Here is a 22,815-nt window from a genome sequence, read left to right as displayed (position 1 = left end):
GCAATTGTGAACACAGCCACGGCCGGGTACTTAATCATAGACATCTGAGATTGCAAGCCAGTTCTAGGGAATTCGGACAACTGTCAGGACGTACGTCACGGAACAGATTCCAGAGAGATTTGCGCCATTAAAAACGTGAGCGATTGTCATCATGCTAATTAAATTTCACAAAATGGTTTACTTTAATTTTATAAATTTGTTCTTCACTAGATGATTGGGGAGAACTGGCGCCCTATATAATCAAGCAGGATTAATATTTGAGATGTGAAACTTATCCTTTTAATTTTTACTACCCGCAGATTAACATTTTAGTATTGTATCTTCGCATCACTAGTCAGATTTTGTTTAACGATCTGAACATGCCCTGATCTTAATAATGAACGTAGAGTCTCTTGCTATTTAACTTGATATTAATGTAATTTAATAGATGAGTATTTTGATAATTAAACTCAATAAATTTTGTTCTCAGCATTCACGCAATTCTTTGATTTCTGATTCCCTTATTTAATATTGTGCAACACATGAGTTTTATGTTTACACACTTTTCAGAAATTACACACCAATAAATCTCGGTACATTTGGCCTCCCAACGTGGTTTAAACCTAGTGATGTGTTATTTTGTGGGTAGGATGTAAATTTGTGCTCAATGTTTTTTAGTGTAGTTAAAAATCTCAAGTGTTAATCTTGCTAATTTGTGAATTTATGATGACAGTCGCTCGCGGTTTTGATGCTCCGGGGATCTGTTTCGTGATGATATTCCATTAAATAATCATTCTACAAATTTTATATATTTGAGTGTCCCCTCTAGAACTCTAGCGCTCTGCGTTTTTCACTGTTTATTGACTTACAGTACGCTGTAGTCAAAATTTTTTTTTTTGGTACGAGGCAAGATTATTGTCGTCGTGTATATTTGGTACATGTGCTAATTATTTATTTCATACCTACATAGCATAGTTTCTTCACGTCATGTCGGAACCGCAAATTGTTACGAGGAGTCAGGCCAAGATTCAGGATTCTGTGACAATGCTGAATAAAAATGAAGCTTCGCCGGAGGGACAGGCGGAAACGCAATCCTCTTCCTGCAAGCCATTCCCCGTGCACAAATGGAATCTGGTTTTTGACGGATCCACATGCGTACGCAATTTCATAGAACGTGTAGAAGAACTAGCAGATTCTCGTGGTGTAAGTACCAATAATCTATTTTCTAGCGCGATTGAATTTTTCACAGGCGATGCTTTGAACTGGTTCAGGGTGAACCGTTTTACTTTTAATTCATGGTCAGAGATTGTTGCGGGTTTGAAGGAGGAGTTCGAACTCTTGGACCATGAGAAACGTCTTGTAGCTCAGTTAAGAACTACATGTCAAAAACCCAAAGAAAACCTGGGTTCATTTATAACTACAGTCTTACTATTGAATAATCGCCTCTCTAAGAAATTGCCGGAAGAGGAAATATTAGAAATTCTAATGTGTAACATGTTGCCAAGATACATACATAAACTTTCTCTTACAGAGGTGACTAATATTACTGCTCTAAAGAAATTTGGAAAAATGATAGAATTGGCAGATAGTCGCACGGATACTAGAAACCATCCTGCAAATTCAAATTCTTACAATTCCAAAGCCAATAATTCTGCCAACAATACTCCATCTAATATTAATAACAGGGAGGCTTCTCGCAATAATAACAATTATAATCATAATGTCAAAAGAAATCAAAGGTATTTTTATAACAATAATCAAAGCGCTCAAAACGGGAATTTCAGAGAACCAGTGAGATGTTTCCGCTGTGGTCAACCTGATGTAAAGGCTCCTGACTGCAGATGCAAGAACCGAAAAAACTAGCAGCCCGGGTTACCTGTGCAGTGGGCGAGGAGACATCTTCATCTACTGTGCCGTGTGACCCGGAGTGGTCTAATTGGCTTGCTGTCGTGGAGAAATTCTACCAGGACCTTAGAACGTCAAAGGCGGTGAGAGCGGGTAATGATGGCCGTCCTCACATATCATTTCAGGTTCTAAATACTAAATTTTCTGGTTTGCTAGATTCAGGTTCTCACCTTTCCATTTTGGGAAATAACTTTCACACACATTTGGTGAGATTAGGATTTAGTTTGGCGATTTTAAAAAGAAAATTTTCTCTAACTTCTGCGACAGGTCACTCAGTACAATGTACACAACAGATAACAGTTCCGGTGCTGTATAAAAACATTGTCAAATATTTTACTTTTGTAGTTATGCCTGAGATCACTTCAAATGTAATTCTAGGTATAGACTTTTGGCAACATTTTAATATTTGTCCGGAAATTTGCAAATATATATCACCACGGGAATCAAAATCTGAGCCGAAATCAGTCACAGAGATAAAAGGATTAGAAAACAGCTTAAATTTATCGAATAGACAGAAGCATGAGCTTAAATGCGTTATAGACGAATTTAAAGATATCTCGGGAGACAGGTTAGGTAAAACCGATTTGGAATATCACGTCATTGACACAGGTGATGCTCAACCGGTAAAACAAAGATATTACCCAGTTTCACCACACTTGCTACCGGCGGTACATAAAGAATTAGATAGAATGTTAGAGTTAGGAGTCGTGGAACCAAGTCATAGTGCGTGGAACAGTCCGATCTTACTTGTTCCCAAGAAGGATGGGTCATTTAGGTTATGTTTGGACAGTAGAACTTTAAACTCGCTGTCGAAAAAAGACAGTTTTCCTATTCCTTATGTTTCAAGCATACTAGATTCCTTAGGCGGTGCTAAATACCTGTCTACTATTGACTTGACAGCAGCTTTCTGGCAAATTCCTTTGGAGGAAAACTCTAAAGAGAAGACGGCTTTTACTGTTCCGAAACGAGGATTATTCCATTTTGCTAGAATGCCATTCGGTCTTCATGGAGCGAGCTCTAGAATGATGCGCTTAATGGATAAAATATTTGGACCTGAATTTGAGGGCAAAGTATTTTATTACTTAGATGATATAATAATTATAAGCACTTCATTTGAGGAACACATGTCTCTTTTGAGGAAAGTTCGACAAAAACTTTCTGATGCGGGTCTAACTATCAATATGGACAAATCTGTTTTTTGTAGAGACTCGTTAAAGTTTCTGGGTTATGTCGTCGATAGTCAAGGTTTAAGAACCGATCCAGATAAAGTTAAAGCCATAGTGGATTTTCCTATACCGAACTCGCAAAAAAGCTTAAGACGTTTTATAGGCATATTATCTTGGTATAAAAGGTTTATTTGTAACTTTTCCATAATAGCAGCTCCGTTACATAATTTAACAAGAAAGGAATTTACGGGAAACAAATTTAAATGGAACAGTCAGGCAGATATAGCTTTTAAAAAACTTAAAGATATTTTAGTGAGCGCACCTGTTTTAGCTTGTCCTAACTTTGAAAAACCTTTCATCATATCATGCGACGCATCCAACACCGGGATAGGGGCGGTCCTGACGCAGGTAGACGATTCGGGTAGAGAACACCCTATATCATTTATTAGTAGGTCTCTGAGTGCTCAAGAGAGAAATCATTCAACTACAGAGAAAGAGCTAAATGCAATGATTTTTGCTCTGGAAAAATTTAGGGCTTACATAGAAGGTTCTGTCATACCGGTTAAAATAATAACAGATCATTACAGTCTAAAATGGTTAGTGAATATTAAATCTCCTACAGGCAGATTAGCAAGATGGGCTGTCAGGTTACAGCAATACAATTTTATTATAGAACACCGTAAAGGAAAAGATAATATAGTACCTGACGCATTATCACGTGATCCCGTAGAATTAGCTGTAGTAGGACAAACTTCACCAACCAAAGAATCGTGGTACGATAAAATGTGTAGAAATGTTCTAGCTTTTCCAAATAAATTTCATGCTTGGAAAGTTGATAATGGAGTATTGTACAAACACATACAGAGTATGGAAGCGCTACACAGAGTGTATGACTGGAAAGAAGTGGTACCTAAAGAGTCTAGGAAAGATATAATAACACAATATCATGTACCTCCTTCGTGTGCTCATTTTGGTATTATGAAGACTTTGAATAGAATTAGTCAGAAATATTACTGGCCGAAGATGGCGGCCGACGTAAAATCATTCATTAGCAAATGTCACACTTGCTTGGGTCATAAGAGTACGAATCAGTTACCACCAGGTCTAATGGGTGATCCCAAATTGGTTCAACGTCCTTGGCAAATGATTGCCACAGATTTATTAGGTCCTTTCCCCAGCTCCTACAAAAAAGGCTATACATATTTGTTAGTAATCTCTGACTTCTTTACAAAATACTCTAAACTTTTCCCATTAAGAAAAGCTACTGGAAAGAATATTGTTGAGATCATGGAAAATGAGATATTTTACAAGTTTGGGGTGCCTGATACAATAATTCTGGATAATGGTCCCCAATATATTTCAAAAGACATGAAAGCGTTAGTTAGCAAGTTTCATATAAGACACCTCTTTTACAACTGTAGATACCATCCGCAAAATAATCCGGTTGAAAGGATTAACAGAGTGTTAGTGTCTGCTATTAGCTCGTACGTCGGTGGTGATCATCGGAGATGGGCAGATTGTCTACATGAAATTGAACTCGCTATTAACACGGCAGTACATGAGGTCACCGGATATACTCCCTTTTTCTTGAACTTTGGTAGGGAAATTATTATTTCAGGAAACGACTACAAATCTTCAGACTTCAACCCCGAAGATATCAGATTTGCCGCACGGGATTCTTGGGCTTCGGATTTGGACGAATTGAACGATATTTTTTCACAGGTTCGTACGTCTCTAAGGCAGTCGTATGAAAAGAACAAAACTCAGTATAATCTACGTCGTAGGGACTTACAATATGAAATTGGTGACATCGTTTGGCGCCGATCGTTCGTTCTTTCAGACGCTAGTAAGTATTTTTCAGCGAAATTAGCTCCCAAGTTTATTCGCAGCAAAGTCATTAAGAAATTGTCTCCAGTTGCTTACATTTTAGCTGATTTAAATGGAAAACCTGTGGGAACCTTTCACATTAAGGATATAATCAAACATGAAATCTCAGATTAACGTCGTGTAGGTCAGGAGGGTATTTTAATTATTTTATATACTTTTGTTTCCATTATGCGCAATAGTGGAAGCGATTAAAAGATTCCATTTAGCGTGAGAGCATGACTAAAACTTATGTTCTCACATTGAATGCAATTTTATATTTGTTTATGATGTTATTTTGTTTGTCCGTGTCCAGGTATTACTAATATATGTATTTTGCTATTTTTATACTTGTTCAGTGTGCAAGGGTGACCTACCCTTACCCTTACGCATTGAATGTGTGCATATGAATGTACATAATACTAAATTTTGTAAAATTATATATTCAAGTCATCAAATATTAAGTTTGGATGTGTATGAGTACATTGTACATCCGTTTGGGATTTTGATGATTTTCATATGTACTTTTATAATATTCATTTTGAAATGGTTATGTAATTAACTGTTTTCAAGATGCGCTTGCTAGTCCGGAATGGTGGGCGTATCTTCAAGATAGTTTATAGTAGAATACAGTTGGGTATTATGTTTCGTTGTCTTGTTCTGTTTCTTTGTCTTGTTCTGTATCATTATGCTATTATTAATAAGTTTTTATGCCCTTTGGGGATGTTACATACTATAAGCTGGAGAAATAGTGCATTTTCAATTGCATGTGGTACAATACCGTGCCTATATTTATCAAATTATTAATGTTAATTTGGGTTATCCCATTCATTAATCTATAGTATCAAATGAGTATGTATATTCCTTGCAGGATCTGCTGGATATTGGTTACAATTTTCTTATAATAGATTAAATGATTTATAGTTAGTACTATTTATTATGTTGCTTTGAGTTAGAAGGCAAACCGAAGAGTTCATTAAGAATCTTTGGCATTGGGTTACTATTTTCATCACATGATAGCAATCAGATGCTTAGAATATCTATTTAGTAACTTTAGGAAGTTATGAAACCCTGCCAACGGTTTTCTATGTAATTTCTTTTGGTAGTGCTTATTTTATCCATTTGGGTTTTTTTTCTTTTTGGATTCACATTTTATGTTGTTTTTTATCTTTACAAATTAGAATAAAAATAAATATAAATTAATTAAATAGAGAGATTTGAAATCCTCAACAAAAAAAAATGCATGTGGCATATGCCAACGTCGGTTTACTTTTAATTTTATTTTAAAGATAATAAAGCTTCCTTCTTCGGGTTGCGGGGGCCATTCTTGAGCTCGGAATGACCTCAACAAGTCGAACTAGCATTCGATAATTCAATCAATACCTTGTTCTTGATCGAATCATGGAATGTTAATTGGTTCTTTATTCTTAGAGATTTACAAAATAGAATAAGAATAATTCAATCTTACTGCTAATTTCATCATCGGATTACATTTTAACTGAAAATTTAAATTTTGATTTATACTATACTACAATGGGGTATTACAGAATTTGTTTATTCACAAGCTAATTTATGTCTCAAATTTTATCAATATCAAAAACAAAACTTATTTTCACTCAGATCTATAGGAAAGATAATAATGTTCATCTTCATATAGAAATCTTAATATCTATTTCACAGTTAACAGCTTAAATTTTTAAACTTTGAAATAACTTGTTAGTAAAATTATAATAAAATTTATTTATAAAGATATTTAAAATATCATTCTATTTTAGAGGAGTGACATCTAGGTGGGCTGTTTTGAAACTTCAATTTATAACTTTATAACTAAACAATCAGTTCTAACTTAAATTTTTTTCTAATTTTCATCAGTAAACCATTTTATAGTATAGCTTAGTCTTCGCAACATCAAGAATTAACATCAACGTTAAATCGCAATCATCACTACAAATTCAAGACCTTAACATATACTGCCCGGTGGAATTCATTGCTGCTTTTGGCCAAAACAATTACAATCTACATGGAAGGAAGAACTTCATATTCATATGGACATCTTTATACAAAATGGACCTGTCATCTGCACTGGACAATATCAAGAAGACTATCAAAATTGAACTTCAACTTTCTTCTTCTACATTGATCTTCGGCTTTCATCTGTACACTCTTTGGATGCTCATCCCAGCAGTTTCAAAATTCATCATGGCCAGATTAGGAGGAGGAGTTTCGCCTTCATACAATCACCAAACAAACCTCTAAGCTGATAATCACCACTTCTGCCTTCAAGACCTGGACCCTGTACGTGACCTTCATATTGGATACAAATTACCTGGTTTCAAGGATACATTCTGAAATCAATTCTTCCAGAGCATATCACCTATTGGCATGATCAGCAAGCTTCCTGTCTTGAGATGTGTAAAGGCGCCAGGAGGGCCTCAAATTTCCTTGGAAATTTTTTTTGGAGGGAAGGGAGTAATGTAACGATTTGAAACTACTCGCCCCGTTGTCAAGCGCTTGGAAGAACTAATTAACTCAAGAAGCGTGCAATTGTGAACACAGCCACGGCCGGGTACTTAATCATAGACATCTGAGATTGCAAGCCAGTTCTAGGGAATTCGGACAACTGTCAGGACGTACGTCACGGAACAGATTCCAGAGAGATTTGCGCCATTAAAAACGTGAGCGATTGTCATCATGCTAATTAAATTTCACAAAATGGTTTACTTTAATTTTATAAATTTGTTCTTCACTAGATGATTGGGGAGAACTGGCGCCCTATATAATCAAGCAGGATTAATATTTGAGATGTGAAACTTATCCTTTTAATTTTTACTACCCGCAGATTAACATTTTAGTATTGTATCTTCGCATCACTAGTCAGATTTTGTTTAACGATCTGAACATGCCCTGATCTTAATAATGAACGTAGAGTCTCTTGCTATTTAACTTGATATTAATGTAATTTAATAGATGAGTATTTTGATAATTAAACTCAATAAATTTTGTTCTCAGCATTCACGCAATTCTTTGATTTCTGATTCCCTTATTTAATATTGTGCAACACATGAGTTTTATGTTTACACACTTTTCAGAAATTACACACCAATAAATCTCGGTACACGTTGACAAACTGAAGTCAATTAGTTTAACGGGATTTAATAATAAAAACTGTATTTTTGAAAGTTAATAAATATTTGTGCAGTGCCGTTTTTGTGCGAAATCACCTCCATTAACCTCCAATAACAACCAATAACTAATACTAATCAACAATAACCAACAGTAATAATGATGTTTTTTGTATTTGTATTTGTTTATTTTGTGTTTGTTACAATAAATATACAATGTTTACAAGTCATACTGTTTTAATTTATACTACACTTCCATTAAAAGCTTTTTCCTGTGGATGGAAGAGGAGGGTACATTTGCGAAAAAATAATATAACTAGGTTACAAAGTAAAAAATTTACAAAATTAAAATCCACACAAATTATTGTATTTTGAAAGAAATATATATTATGGAGGATAAATAGAGTATAGTAGGACAATTTCAAGTGAAACTAGGGGAATCAGTTTTTTTGTTGATTTCCCTAAAATATTGTTTTATATAGGTCAATATTTGTTTTTTATCATTAATACTTCTAATTTCTTCTGGTAATTTATTAAAAAAATGTTTTCCTTGGTGGGTATAATGGTGCTTGGCAAAAGAAGTGTGTTAGGGCATGCAAATATATATTTAAGTCTGGTTCGATTTTCAGCTATGAATGAGTACCTACTTATCTTTTTGAAGTGAAACTTCTTTACGCGCGTCATGCAATTTCGAGGACCGGAGTAAAACCGACTCATGACCGACACGAAAAACCGGGATCATTTCGCTATAGGAGCCTAGCTAATATTATATACCTAGTTTAGGTCACCCTCTGAACTCAGCTTCGCGGTCTTGAGGCAGAGCGCCCGACTCTCGTCATGAAGAACCGAGGTTCGATCCCCGCTTAAACAATTTTTTTTTCCTTTTGTGTTTTTTTTAATACGAGGAAAAGTGATAAAATGCTCTCGTGCTGCGACTTTTAGATATTTTGACTATATGTATAATAACCGCGGTCTAGAGGCAGAGCGTTCGACACTCGTTATGCAGGACCCGGGTTCGAATTCCATATTTTTATAACTTTTAATTTTTTTTATCACATGCTACTTATAAATATGTCAATAGACAGAAAAAAAGAGAGAATGAAATGAAAAGAGAGAGAGAAGAATACTAAAAGTTTCACTTCCGTCGTGCGTAGGCTTGCCACACACTGTATTTTTTTTCTTTTATAATTTGAATAATTGAATTTTTCATAAATAAGTGTTTAAGGACGGGTTGTTTCGGACAATTTGAACAATTCATCAAATTTCAACCATCATTTTCGGGTTCTGTGAAAGTCCTATTCAAGTTCTGTTATTATATCATTGTAGGCTAGTTGCTTGACAAAACTGAAATAAAAAGAGAACTTGAAAAAGTCTTTCACAGAACTTGAAAATGAACGTTTAAATTTAATGAATTGTTCAGATTCTCCGAAACAACCCGTCCTTAATGTAGGAACATTGAATTCTTCGAATACGCGTTCAGTGGGGAAGTCTGAAGTTTTTTTTAGTATTATTTTTATTATGACTTTTTGAACAATTTCTATAGGGGTCAGGCTAGTTTTGTAAGCTGTTCCCCAACTTATAATGGCATATTGCAGTACTACTTGACTGTACTAATGCATAATATATTGAGTATAAATTTTTCATTGGTAAGAAATTTTTGATTCGTAAGAATATATAAATTAATTTCCTAATTTTCTTTTTTGTATGACAGATGTGATCTTTCCATTTAAGGTTTAAATTTTTAATGATATTTGGATTATTTGTAAAGAGCCGTTTTTGTGCAAAATCACCTTCAATAACCAACAATAACCAACATTTTCAGTTCGATCGGTTTTCGAAAACTGAATTAATTTCCACTTCCAAGAATCCATTTCATTCATAAAAACAAAATTGATATTCAAAGAGATGTTTTCAAAAATATAACGGAAGAGCTGCTATCTAACTTTTACGCTATATCCCGTAAACGTTAAATAACAATTTATCTAATAATAACGAGAATAGTATTACTTTACCGAGAAAATCTTATTTAACCTCATCGAGTCTTATAAAAACATATTATATCCCAGAAAGAAAGGCCACGGTATTTCTTAAGCAGCCGTATTTTCATAACTAAGTCCCATATAAGGTTTCTCGAAGACTTGAGTTTAGTTACGAGAGAAAGAATTGTATTGTTTCTTGAATTGAATAATATACTTTGATATGATTTGAGGTTTTCACGACCAAAAGTATTAAAATGATTTATTTTTGGAGTGTTATGTCGTTTCGCGCTACCTGCTTCATTAGCCAATGTTTCGGACAGCATTACAGTGTCAATCGTCTTTTGCCTTGATGATGGACACTGTAATGATGTTCGAAACGTTGGCTAAAGAAGGAGGTAGCGTACCCATAATAACTCAAAATAAATCACTATAAGTAATTAACAAAAAACAAGAAGTTGTGTATCAAAATAATGTGTTGAACATCAAATCATAAGAATTAGAAAAATATGTGCGAAAAACGGTTATTCTCGAAAAGGGAAGCGATAATCGAACAGTATTTTCAAGCTGAAATAATATAATATATACCTAATAAAACGTCTAGACATTATTTGAATATTGAAAATAATGCAGTCTATTACGAAAATCTTTAGGATCTCCTGATCTCCATAAAACGGTTATGTACCAATATATTACGGATCAGATTAGAAATTTTAGGTACTATTTTGTGCCATGCGTCAAAATACAATTTGTTAAACTTTCCATAAGTGACGTTGAAAATAATGATGGTCAATGCAGATTTATTAATAGAAGTTTTTTTGTTTGACTGAGGATTGAACCTTCTTCCCCAGGTACTTGAGTCAACAACGCTAACAACTAAGCCAAATCTAATTGGATGGTACAGACATTTATTTACTATATTAACTGATGTAAATTTTTAATTATTAAAAATAATGTCATTCAATTTCAGAAATATGTTTACAGGAGTGTCACCAAATGTGATAGAATGCTTGGTCATCGACAACGAGTTTATCTGCCAAGTCAGTGTCAGCTCAATGGGATATCGGGAAGTTTGTATATTTTATTTCATATTTTTTTTACGGACATATGGAGTTATGCCTGTTAGTTCGATCATCTCCAGAAAAGTTCCCACAAAAAAACTCACCACATAAACACGCTACAAGGTTCACAGAAAACTTATTAATCCCAAAAGCAAACAAAACTATATTTCAAAAAGGACCACACTACATGGCCATTAAAGTATATAACAACCTTCCACGTAGCATCAAACAAATAACCGACATACTTAAATTTAAATCAACACTGAAAACATTTCTTTTAAACAAATGTCACTACACCTTAAATGAATACCTTATATAAATTAAATACCTCTGTTTTTTATTTGTTTATTTAAATACATTTGTTAACATGCAATTGTTGGGTTATGTAATATAATGTGTTTGTTGGGTTAGCTGGAAGAAATAGGATGTAACCTATAAGCTATACCCTTTGTACTCTTTTTGTGCAGTAAATATTTTTTTGAATTTTGTTAATTTGCACATCCAAGATTCCGCTTCATTCATTTAATCAAGAATACAAAATCAAAATAGATGAATTAAAAGATATCTATGCGATCTCCCACGAGTGTACTTGTTAACCTCTTTCAAAACAGGTTGACTAGTTAAAAAACGACAAATAGGAGGATAGTTACAAAGATTAACTTAAAAAAATAATTAAATTAAAATATTTTTCGTCGTGCTTATAAGGTGTTGAAATCAAGTACACATAATATGCCATAAAAATAATATATCCACATTACATTGGCATCAATAATATTTTTAAAAAACTTTGTAAAAATACAACAATATTGATAGGAAAAATCGTATTGGTATTGAAAAAACTACAGCTGGGCGGTTATAAAAAAAACTCAAGTTTGAGATGAACTTAATTTAGCTAGCAGTCCATGGAGCCAGGAATTCGCTCAACCGTACCAATTAAAGTCATCACTTTTCAGATACTCGCGTAGGTTTGACACTTTCATACGTTTAGACAATGCAATCTCGCTAGCTTGATAGCATTCTCGAGTAGCAGGCGGCTGGCACTTAGCTACGGCTTGACGTAGTGCGCTTTAAGAGACAAGTGTCTGTCTTATTAGCTACGCTGAGAGGTACCCACGCCTCGCGAGGTTCTAGTCCTCTACGCTCGGCTCCGTCACGTCAGTCTGAGCTCTACGCCGCACAGTGGTGCGATTATACACAAAGCTAGAAGGAAAAATAGTCGCACAAAAATTTACATTATACCGTTAGATGACGAATGCGTAGCAAATAACTATTTCATAAATAATCGCAAATTCACTTTTCTGGTGTCATTTCAAAACTGGTATGTTCGTCAGAATTCAAAGCATACTAAAAAATCAATAAATGTTATACTCATCGTAATATTTTTTTGTCTGTTAGACGTTAGTCTGAAGGAAGTTGTACCCAGATGAAGAAAGCATTGGTTTTGAAATATGTTCATTATTGTATTTATTTATTCATATTATACGCCCACATGGGCTTTTCCAAAAATTGAAATATAACAATTTAGCGGAACGTTATTAAAGTTGTAAAATTTGTTAAAGAATTAATAAAGTATAACCGTTGTGAGAATGATTAAAACTAACATTCATGTTTATTTATAAGGTATGTTATAACAGCCATCTTATAACTAAATGAATGAAATGAGATGGTTTTGGGACAAAATTTAGAGTGACCCACCCACGGTAGGTATATATAGGGTTTTCCAATAAGAGGTGTTATTTTGATATCCAATCATAAAAGATCAATGGTTTCGTTGTTTGTGTGACACGTAGCGCCGTCTTGTTGAAATCAAACGTTTTCCAGATCAATACCATTCAATTTCGGCCATGAAAAATCATTAATCATCTCTCTATAGCGCAATCCATTCACCGTAACTGTTGCTCCAGCCTCATTTTCAAAAAAGTGAGGTCCAATAACTCCGCCGGACCATAAACCGCACCAAACAGTCACAAGTTGAAGATAGAGAGGTTTTTCAACAATAACTCTTGGGTTTTCCGAGCCCCAGATGCGACGATTTTGCTTGTTGACGAAGCCACCGAGGTGGAAAAAGGCCTCATCACTCGAGATGATTTGCATTTGATTCACTCAAGTGAATTTTAATAATTTAAATGCGTTGTTGAAGCGTGTATCGTTCAATTTTTATAAATGATGTAGTTTCTAATTGTGAAATGTTAAAAAATGACAGCTTCAAAAGTAACATCAACCGAAATAGCGGGCTATTCAAAATAACACCTCTTATTGGAAAACTACAATAGTTTCTCATTTGGAAGGTAGATGCAACGAATCAAAAAAAATACGAATATGCACAAACATTTAAACTTAATTAATAATCAGGTAGTTTATTAAATCCTTTTTTTAAATTAATACTATTGTTGCATATTTTTGGGAGGTCACTAACCAAATGACCCTTGTAGAACAGCCGCCACTGCGTTGAACACGTCTAGGTTCAAATCCTGGTATGTGGAAGCAGATTTTATTTCATTAATTCGTGTTTCTCTACAATTTACTCATTTAAAATAATACGTGCGGAACGTTTCAGAGTGAAACATATTTACAATATCATCCCGGTGAAAGATGATTCAGAATTGAAATTTTGCATTAAAATGGCTTTAGCCGTGTTTCGTTTTTAGATCTGAATAGCCAGATACTTCCCCAATTAGAGTTACTATAGCCTCACTGGCTTCTGACTTTTTTCTCTCTGGTTACAAAAGGTTGGGAGTAGTTGAGGCTTCCGAATTAACTTTTAAAAAACAGACATAACGCTTTCAGTGTAAGCTTTGGAAGAGAAAAACTAGTTATTTGTGTCTGTTTCGAGGAAACTACTAACTAATTTACCTACATAAATTATTTTGGCATTATTATGAATAATGTAACAATCGTACAGCTGCTTTTAAAATGCGAGAATGAAATTATTGAAGAACCAAATATTTTGTAGGATATCAGAGTCCTTTTGTCAAGGGAAATTTATTAATAGCAATCAAAAAAATGTTAACAAAAAATATTGTGCCAAAATAATTAACATATCTTGGTTAGCAACAGCCATACTCAAAACAAATACAAAAAATAGATATTTACTACAGTTGCTAACATTCTAAACACTACAAAACAAATACTGTTGCGCTTCCCTATATTTATAGAATACATTGTTCAAGTTCATTATTACCTACGATTATTTCTATATAATGTGAGCCTGAAAGCAGTGGGTAGGGAAAGAAAATATGGAGGAGGATGGTGAAGAGGTACCTGGGTATTCAGATCTGGTCACCAAATATGGCCAACGCAATTTAAAGCAACGATTCATTTATATAATATCTTCCAGTCTGGAACGTACCGAAAATATATATATTATTTTAAATGAGTAATTTCTGAAATATCACAATTTTATAAAATAAAATTTACTTGCGCACGCTGGGATTTGAACGCGCTTGCTAGACGAGAGCCTTACCCCTCGACCACAAAGGATGTCAAACAAATTAATTAATTATTTGTTCTACCGTTTTTTTTAAATTGTGTTCTTAGTTTATTAGAGATCGCAGCACTGTGCACTATGACACAATATTATTACGTGTACAGAGTCAAAGTGGGTTATATTACTGTTTAGTGCGCTGGGTATTTAATAACCGCAGGTAAATATGTCTAGATATTAGATACTTACCGACAGGTGGAGTGCTGGATTAAGTGTCGAATGAAATATTCAATGTGACGTGTTTGATGACGTGTGATATCCTTCAAGAAATATATTATTTATAGAGCAGATTCAACAAAAGCAACGGATATTATGCTCGTTAAAATTTTGAAGCTGAAAGTATTTATAAAATATTTGCTTCTTGAATCTGTCAAAAATTAAAACAAAATAAATATACGTTTAAAACACAGAAGTACATAATAAAAGTTTTGTTATGCAAAGCACAAAAGATAACAAATTATTATACGCCATAATTATTCGACTTCGAAGAAATTGAAAAAATCTCCCGTGAAAGAATAAATACCGCCATTTATGTTTTACTGAAAGCTTATTAGGAAACCTGTCAATCCATTCGTCAAACGCCTGCAATCCCGTTTTTAACCGTATTACGTATACGAGTTATAAAAACTCCTCGTAGGACGAGAGGAAATTATAATACATGGGTGGGAGTTGATAAGTACAATTTTACATTGGTAATTTGATATCAGAATTATAAGTTTCACATACGAAACAGCACAAAAATAGAAAAAGGGAAGTTAAGTAGAACAAACAAGAAGAAACAGACAGGGATATACACATACACACAGAGCCAAAGTAGGAATTTAGAAGAAGGTACTTACCCACTAAAACATTGGTAAAAATAGATTACTCGATTAAAAATATAGGGGATAGAAAAGGAAAGAGAAAGAAACAAAACAAACTACAACATGACAAGAATTACGTATTTTGGTTTTTAGATGTTTTAAAAAAATATTCTTTTAAAGAATTATTTTTAATTTTTGGATTATGCTAGCTGTTTTTATACATATCTCGAATAGAGTTATAGAGTGTGTAGGCAATATAGTTAAGAAATTTTATTCCATATTTCGTGGTGTGTGTTGTGTGAGAAATGCGGATTATATTGCTATTTTAAGTATTGTGGTTGTGGATGTTTTGATTGTAAAGAAGCTTGATGTTAGTGTGGGTTGATTGTTATTTGTAGGATGATGGAGTGATGGAGGATTGTGATTGGAAGGATATCGGAAATAGAATAGATGTCCTTGACATGAATGTCCCATGGAAGTCCAAGAACACTTCTGAGAGCTCAATATTTAAACATTTTTTATCAGTATGTTTTCTCCGTGAAAGCGGTAAATACTCTCGGTATTGTCCTGGTAACAAAACTTCCTCTTTCCCATTTCCTTTACTTCCCCACTCTCTTCAGCCTCACACATACCCCGGTTGTGAATGTCATAGTCCCACTGACTCTAGACAGTCGGGAGCAGTTGGGACTGAGGTTGTGCAGAATTCAAATAAGTGCAAACCGCACATGAGACCCAACTTCCCGAAGCCAGTTAGATATCACGGACTACGATAAGAGGTTATGTTAGTTCACAATTTAATAGTCAGATATTTGTGTTATTTCACAATTTAATAGTCAGATATTTGTGTTATTTCACAATTTAATAGTCAGATATTTGTGTTATTTCCCAATTTAATAGTCAGCGGTTTGTTTTATTTCATAATTTTTAGTCAAAAAATATGAGGTATATTTGTAGCACGTTTCAGAGTGGAATATACTTTCAGTATCGCCCTGGCATGAGACAACACAGAAAAGAAATTTTGCTTGAAATAGCTTTAGCCATGCTTGGTGACCATAACTGAATAGAGAGGTATTTTTACACCTTTCTCCTTCACATCTCATTCTCTCTTCACTAACTTAAATCATACCATCACGCTGGCCCCAGACGATTGGGACTCTTTTGGGGCATTCAGACAAAAAATAGATAAGTTGTGTTGTGTTAGGTCAGGTTGGCGAGATTAGATTCGATTAGGTTGTGTGAGGTTAGTTTTATCTTTACAAGTTGAACTTATATTCTTAAAGAGATTTTTTTATAACTTACTCCTTGTTCGGGATGAGGTCAGGATCCTCAGGATTCCTTAGGCGAAGGTTCTTTCTGATGTCGTCGGTCTCGTTGATCCTCCTGCTCTGTGACAAGGACGCGGGGAGAAGCATTGCAGTTTCTATAACAAGAAAAAACTATAGTCAGTAACTTAAATCACACTCTAACTACTCGTAAGCTTTTACTCTAAACTTTGGGAGGTTTTTGAAAAAAAAAACTTTCAAGTCAAGGCAGAGGTAGAGAGAGACCTTGGCACGCGACGGATATTGTTGCTTTTCACGTGATCAATTTATTGCCTTCAATAAGCTGCAATATTAATGATACGTCCAACTCCAGTAATATGTTCCGAAACGTTCCAACTCAATAAAAAAAGAGTCAATAACAGATCTTAGTATCGTCTTTGATCTCAAACTGACGTTCTCAGACTACAAATTACAGCTCACTCCAGCATACTACAAACTCCTGGGGTTAATCATCATAACATATAAATAGTTTAATGTCCCACATGCAATGATAGTCATGTTCGATGGCGTTATAAGAAGTAAACTGCAAATGACAGCTCACTCCAGGATGCTACAAAATACTAGGGTTTATCATTAGAACATGTAAACAGTTTAATGTCCCACATGCAATGATAGCTATGTTCGATGGCGTTATAAGAAGTAAACTGCAAATTACAGCTCATTCCAGCTTACTACAAACTCTTGGGGATTATCCTCATAACATGTTAACAGTTTAATGTCCCACATGCAATGATAGCTATGTTCTATGGCGTCATTAGAAGTAAACTGCAAATTGCAGCTCACTCCAGCATGCTACAAACTCCTGAAGTTTATCATTACAACATGTAAACAGTTTAATGTCCCACATGCAATGATATCTATGTTCAATAACGTTATAAGAAGTACACTGCAAATTACTGCTCACTCCAGCATGCTACAAACTGCTGGGGTTTATCATCAGAACATGAAAACAGTTTAATGTCCCACATGCAATGATAGCTATGTTCGATGGCGTTATTAGAAGTAAACTGCAAATTACATCTCACTCCAGAATGCTACAAACTCCTGAAGTTTATCATTACAACATGTAAACAGTTTAATGTCCCACATGCAATGATATCTATGTTCAATAACGTTATAAGAAGTACACTGCAAATTACTGCTCACTCCAGCATGCTACAAACTGCTGGGGTTTATCATCAGAACATGAAAACAGTTTAATGTCCCACATGCAATGATAGCTATGTTCGATGGCGTTATTAGAAGTAAACTGCAAATTACACCTCACTCCAGAATGCTACAAATTCCTGAGGTTTATCATCATAACATGTAAACAGTTTAATGTCCCACATGCAATGATAGCTATGTTCGATGGCGTTATTAGAAGTAAACTGCAAATTACACCTCACTCCAGAATGCTACAAATTCCTGAGGTTTATCATCATAACATGTAAACAGTTTAATGTCCCACATGAAATGGTAGCCATGTTCGATAACGTTACAAAAAGTTAATTGCAAATTGCAGCTCACTCCAGAATGCTACAAATTCCTGAGGTTTATCATCATAACATGTAAACAGTTTAATGTCCCACATGCAATGATATCTATGTTCAATAACGTTATAAGAAGTACACTGCAAATTAATGCTCACTCCAGCATGCTACAAACTGCTGGGGTTTTTCATCAGAACATGAAAACAGTTTAATGTCCCACATGCAATGATAGCTATGTTCGATGGCGTTATAAGAAGTAAACTGCAAATTACAGCTCACTCCCGAATGCTACAAATTCCTGAGGTTTATCATCATAATATGTAAACAGTTTAATGTCCCACATGCAATGATAGCCATGTTCAATGGCGTTATAAGAAATAAACTGGATGCTAGTGGTGTGTGGATTCCGCGACAAATTTAAAATATAATACCTTCAGTCTACATACCCCAATTGGGGATGCCACAGTCTGACTGGTTCCAAACGGTTGGAAGCAGTTGGGAGTCTTGTGCGGTATTCATATAAAATAACAAATTACTTCAGTTTTCAAATGGCGATGATTGTCCAGGCGTGTACATTGTTTCAAACTAAATTTTGTCAATAGTTATTACAGATTCTAACATCAGAAATTGTTTTTTTTTAAATTAACGAATAACATATGTTAGTGGCATTCTGAGTTTAGTTGTCCTGAACTGTAGTGTAGTTGAAAATGTTTAGACAACAGCCAACTTCCAAAAAGAAAGGGCACCATAAGTAGAAAAAGATGAATAAACTGAAAATGAATTACATTTAAAATATATTTAAATTCATAAATATAACAAGTGTTAGTGAAATTTCATTCATTTGGCTTTCACTTTTCACTCGAACAACGAGTGGTTCGACCCACTCGTTGTTCGAGTGAAATGACTTTTGAAGTTTGAAGTATGTCAGACAATGGACCTTTAAAGAGACTCAAGAATAAGAAAGTCGACCTATGTATGTACTTTCGACGGTGATTGCGAGCGGCATGGATTGGAAAATCGATACCCTGGAACGTCAAATAGTGTAATAAATACAATTTTTTCTCGGAATATTATTGCTGTATATCTTTTAACGCTTGTTATAATTTCAATGCAAAACAAAATTGTCATGTCTTTCGATTTAAAGTAGAAAGTAACCAGAATTATTATTATTATTGACCAACGAATTGATTATATTCATATCCATTTTAATGAAAAAGCATTTTATTTTGTTAATTATTTATTAAAACCGGACCTAGCTTTGTAACCCGGATTTGCACGAGGTTTTGAAATGGATAAAACGATACAGCCACAGTTGTCCGGGACTTGCACAGAGTTTTACGAAATTCCAATGAAAACAGAGACCTTCCATTCGTTTTGAAGATCAAGAGAACAACATTTCATCAATTTCGGAATAAAACTGTAGATTTGTATAGAAATCAAATGCGACCGCCCGCCACAGATACTTTAATTTATATTTACATAGTTTTTTCTGTGTGTTAACAAAAAAACTTACTGAAATATTTTGACTCGAAATGTCCATATTTTATAAATAATTCGATATTTAGAAAACACACTTTCCTTTCGTGTAGGGAATTAATAAGAAAACCGTCACTCTCCTTTTTATGCTGTCTATATAATAACAAAAATACACATAATTTTTTAGCTTTCAACTCTCATCGAAAAAATCGTGCCAATTGGTGATCAAACACTTTTGCACATTACCCACGAAATCGAGTATAAATATTTGAGACAAACTGAGAAACATAATTGTTTCTCTTTCTAACGACAAAGAAATCACATCTCCCCGCATTATATGAAAAAAACTGGTCAGATCTGTCCATAAAGCATCAGATTCTAGAGATTCTAATGGAATATGATGTTTGTGGCTAGTAATGTCCTTCCGAGTTTAAAGGGGTTAACCCTGAGTTCAAAATAATACTCCCTTACAAATGAATACTAGTCTAAAATAATTATTATTCAAAGTATAAATCCGGGCTAAAAAGTTAAAGTCCTTTGACAATAGGTGTCAAGAAGGGGATTTGCACTTAGCCAGTGACCATCAGTTCCTAATTTACGAGTTGCGACAAACAATGTCAAGGAGATAAGCCGGTGTAACGAGGCTGTAAGAGGAATTATAACAACTTATCGCCATGTAAACTTGTGTGCCGTGTGCAGGGGTTATTTAAAATTTTGGTCCCATATCATTATATATCTCTGCGTTTACTTGTAGATTTATCATTTTATATCTCTGCCTTTACTTGCAGATTTAGTGTGTTGGGAACTCTTGATTAAGTAAAAGGTTCTGTACAATAATTTCGTCTATTTACGTTACACTAAATATAGTCTGGATTTGTCTACACTGTTCATTACCCGAGGGTTGGTAATTCTCTGTTTCTGCAAGCTTGAAGTCTGACAAAGATACCCCACAGGCAATTGCTACACTCTAGCGACATCTGTCGGACTCTGGAGTAAGATTTCTGACTGGTGCCATCTATCGCTTGAATACCCAACTTTTTACCGTACATCACAAGTATACGGATTTGTCGGGAGTTAATAAAATTATAAATGAAGTGGGTTGTTAATTATGTGTATATCAAGGGCCGGATTGAAGGCGTCAAAATATTGATTCAATGACAGTTGATCCCCCAGACATTTGATCCCTCTATCAGTTGATCCCTCGGACATTGATCCAGTAAAATATTATTTCTGCTGCATTTCTTTCATAAAACTGTGCAGAGTGGATATACGGTCGTATATTAAAATACTACGTGAATATGCAGTCTGTTTGAGAAAATACGCTATATTTTCTTACATTATTATTATAATTTAAGTGTCTCTGAAAGGATATGCAGAAAGGCCGTAAGTTTTTTTTTTATTTATTTTTTTTATTTATTTTTTTATTATCAATATAAAGTTTTTTTACAGGTTTTTTTTTCGAAGTCTGTCTCACTAGGATAAACCTGTGTCGAGACAGACGTATTTGATACATGAATTAATGTTTACATATTTTTTGATACATAAAATATTTCATTACATTAAATGACATTGTGAAAAAGATACAATATAATAAATAATAATAATAAATGATACATTTGTTAATCAGCATCTAGTTGGAGTACATACTTATGTAGGGATTTTTATAAAATTTTTGATCATGGATCTGTCTTGGCTGATGATCCAAGACTTGATGTCTGTTTTATATTTCAAAAAAAATTCGTTCAGTCTAATGGCTAGTGGGAGAGCATTATATAGCCTTGTTGCAAAATATCTAAAATTTCTCTGGCCAAAAGTTGTTTTAGCGAAAGGGATTTGTAAGAAATTATGTCCTTTGGTTCTAGTATCACGAGCAGTTTGGATATTGTCAAAAGTAGTTTTGTGTTTGAAGAGGTATGTTAGTATGTTTTTGGCATAAAGTTGCCTAATGTCCATAACACAGATTTTCCTAAAGATTTCATCCGAACTGCTTGTGATTGGTAGTTTGAGGATAATCTTTATTATAAGTTTCTGAGATTAAGATATTGGATCAATGGCGGCAGCGTTTGCTCCTCCCCATGCTATGATTCCATATGCTATTAAAGATTGACAAAGTGCATAGTAGATTGTTTTGAGCTGGCTTAGGTTGAGAAAGTTGCGAGTTTGTCTAAAAAAGTAAATGAATTTTCTAAGTTTATTTGCTGTAGTGGTTATATGTTGTTTCCACTTTAAATTGCTCTCAAAAATAATACCTAAGTATTTAATTTTAGTTACCTGTTCTAAATAAGGGCAATCACATATTATCGTATTTGTCAGGTTGCAAGCACATATTTTAATTTGATTTTCTGGGTTTCTTAAGGAAGGATTAATACTTAATTCAATGTATTTAGTTTTGGTCACATTCATTGTTAGTGTATTATTGTTTAACCATCTTTTAACCACAGTTATGCCCCTGTTAGCTTTTATGTATACATCATTCCAATTGCTTGATTTGAAGAGGAGAATCGTATCATCAGCAAAACTTACAATTTTGGCATCTATTTGAAGATTACATAATTCATTTATGTATATTAAGAACAGGGTAGGACCTAAAACACTTCCTTGAGGCACGCCGTAGCTAATTGGTAATTGATTGCTATTGCAGTTGTTGATTTTCACACTTTGCTTTCGGTTTGACAGGTAATCGCTAATAATAGTAAGTTCATCACCATTTATACCAATATTAGATAGTTTTTGTAAAAGTTTAGAGTGAGAGATAGTATCGAATGCTTTGCACAGGTCTAAGAATATTGATATGCATTTTGATCCCTTGTCTAAGTTTTCATTTAGAAAATCGGTAACTATTGCCAGGGCTTCGGAGGTGCCTTTATTTTTCCTGAATCCAAACTGGTTGAGTGATAGTATATTATTTTGTTCAAGGTATTCGATTAGTTGATTATTAATAGTTTTTTCAAAGACTTTAGATAGTGAATTTAGTAATGTAATTGGACGATAGTTAGTTATGTCCGCTCTAGAGCCTCCTTTATGTATTGGGATTATGATTCCGTGTTTTAGTTTGTCAGGGAATCGGCCTTTTAGGATGCTTAGGTTAATAAGATATGTTAAGGGAGTGGTTATTTCTGATACAAGTTTTTTTAAGGCAATATTTGATATATCGTCCAAGCCAGTTGAAGACGAGTTTTTTAATGA

At 34.2% G+C, this 22,815-nt stretch overlaps 1 protein-coding gene across 1 annotated transcript in view; it reads right to left on the bottom strand.

Annotated features, from left to right (window-relative positions):
* Window positions 1-22,815, bottom strand: part of vex (somatomedin B and thrombospondin type 1 domain containing protein vexed) — a 457,064-nt gene that overhangs the window by 44,637 nt on the left and 389,612 nt on the right. The window contains exon 4 of the mRNA XM_089645413.1: window positions 16,659-16,779. Coding sequence (XP_089501539.1) covers window positions 16,659-16,779 — 121 coding nt within the window. The remainder of the gene's footprint in view (window positions 1-16,658; window positions 16,780-22,815) is intronic.

This window comes from Hesperophylax consimilis, chromosome 22 (genome assembly GCF_061612785.1).
Source record: "Hesperophylax consimilis isolate HC1 chromosome 22, BYU_Hcon_1.0, whole genome shotgun sequence".
In the NCBI taxonomy this organism is placed as follows: domain Eukaryota; kingdom Metazoa; phylum Arthropoda; class Insecta; order Trichoptera; family Limnephilidae; genus Hesperophylax; species Hesperophylax consimilis.
The sequence above is the reverse complement of the archived record's forward strand: the minus strand, read 5'-3'. Positions and strand labels throughout refer to the sequence as shown.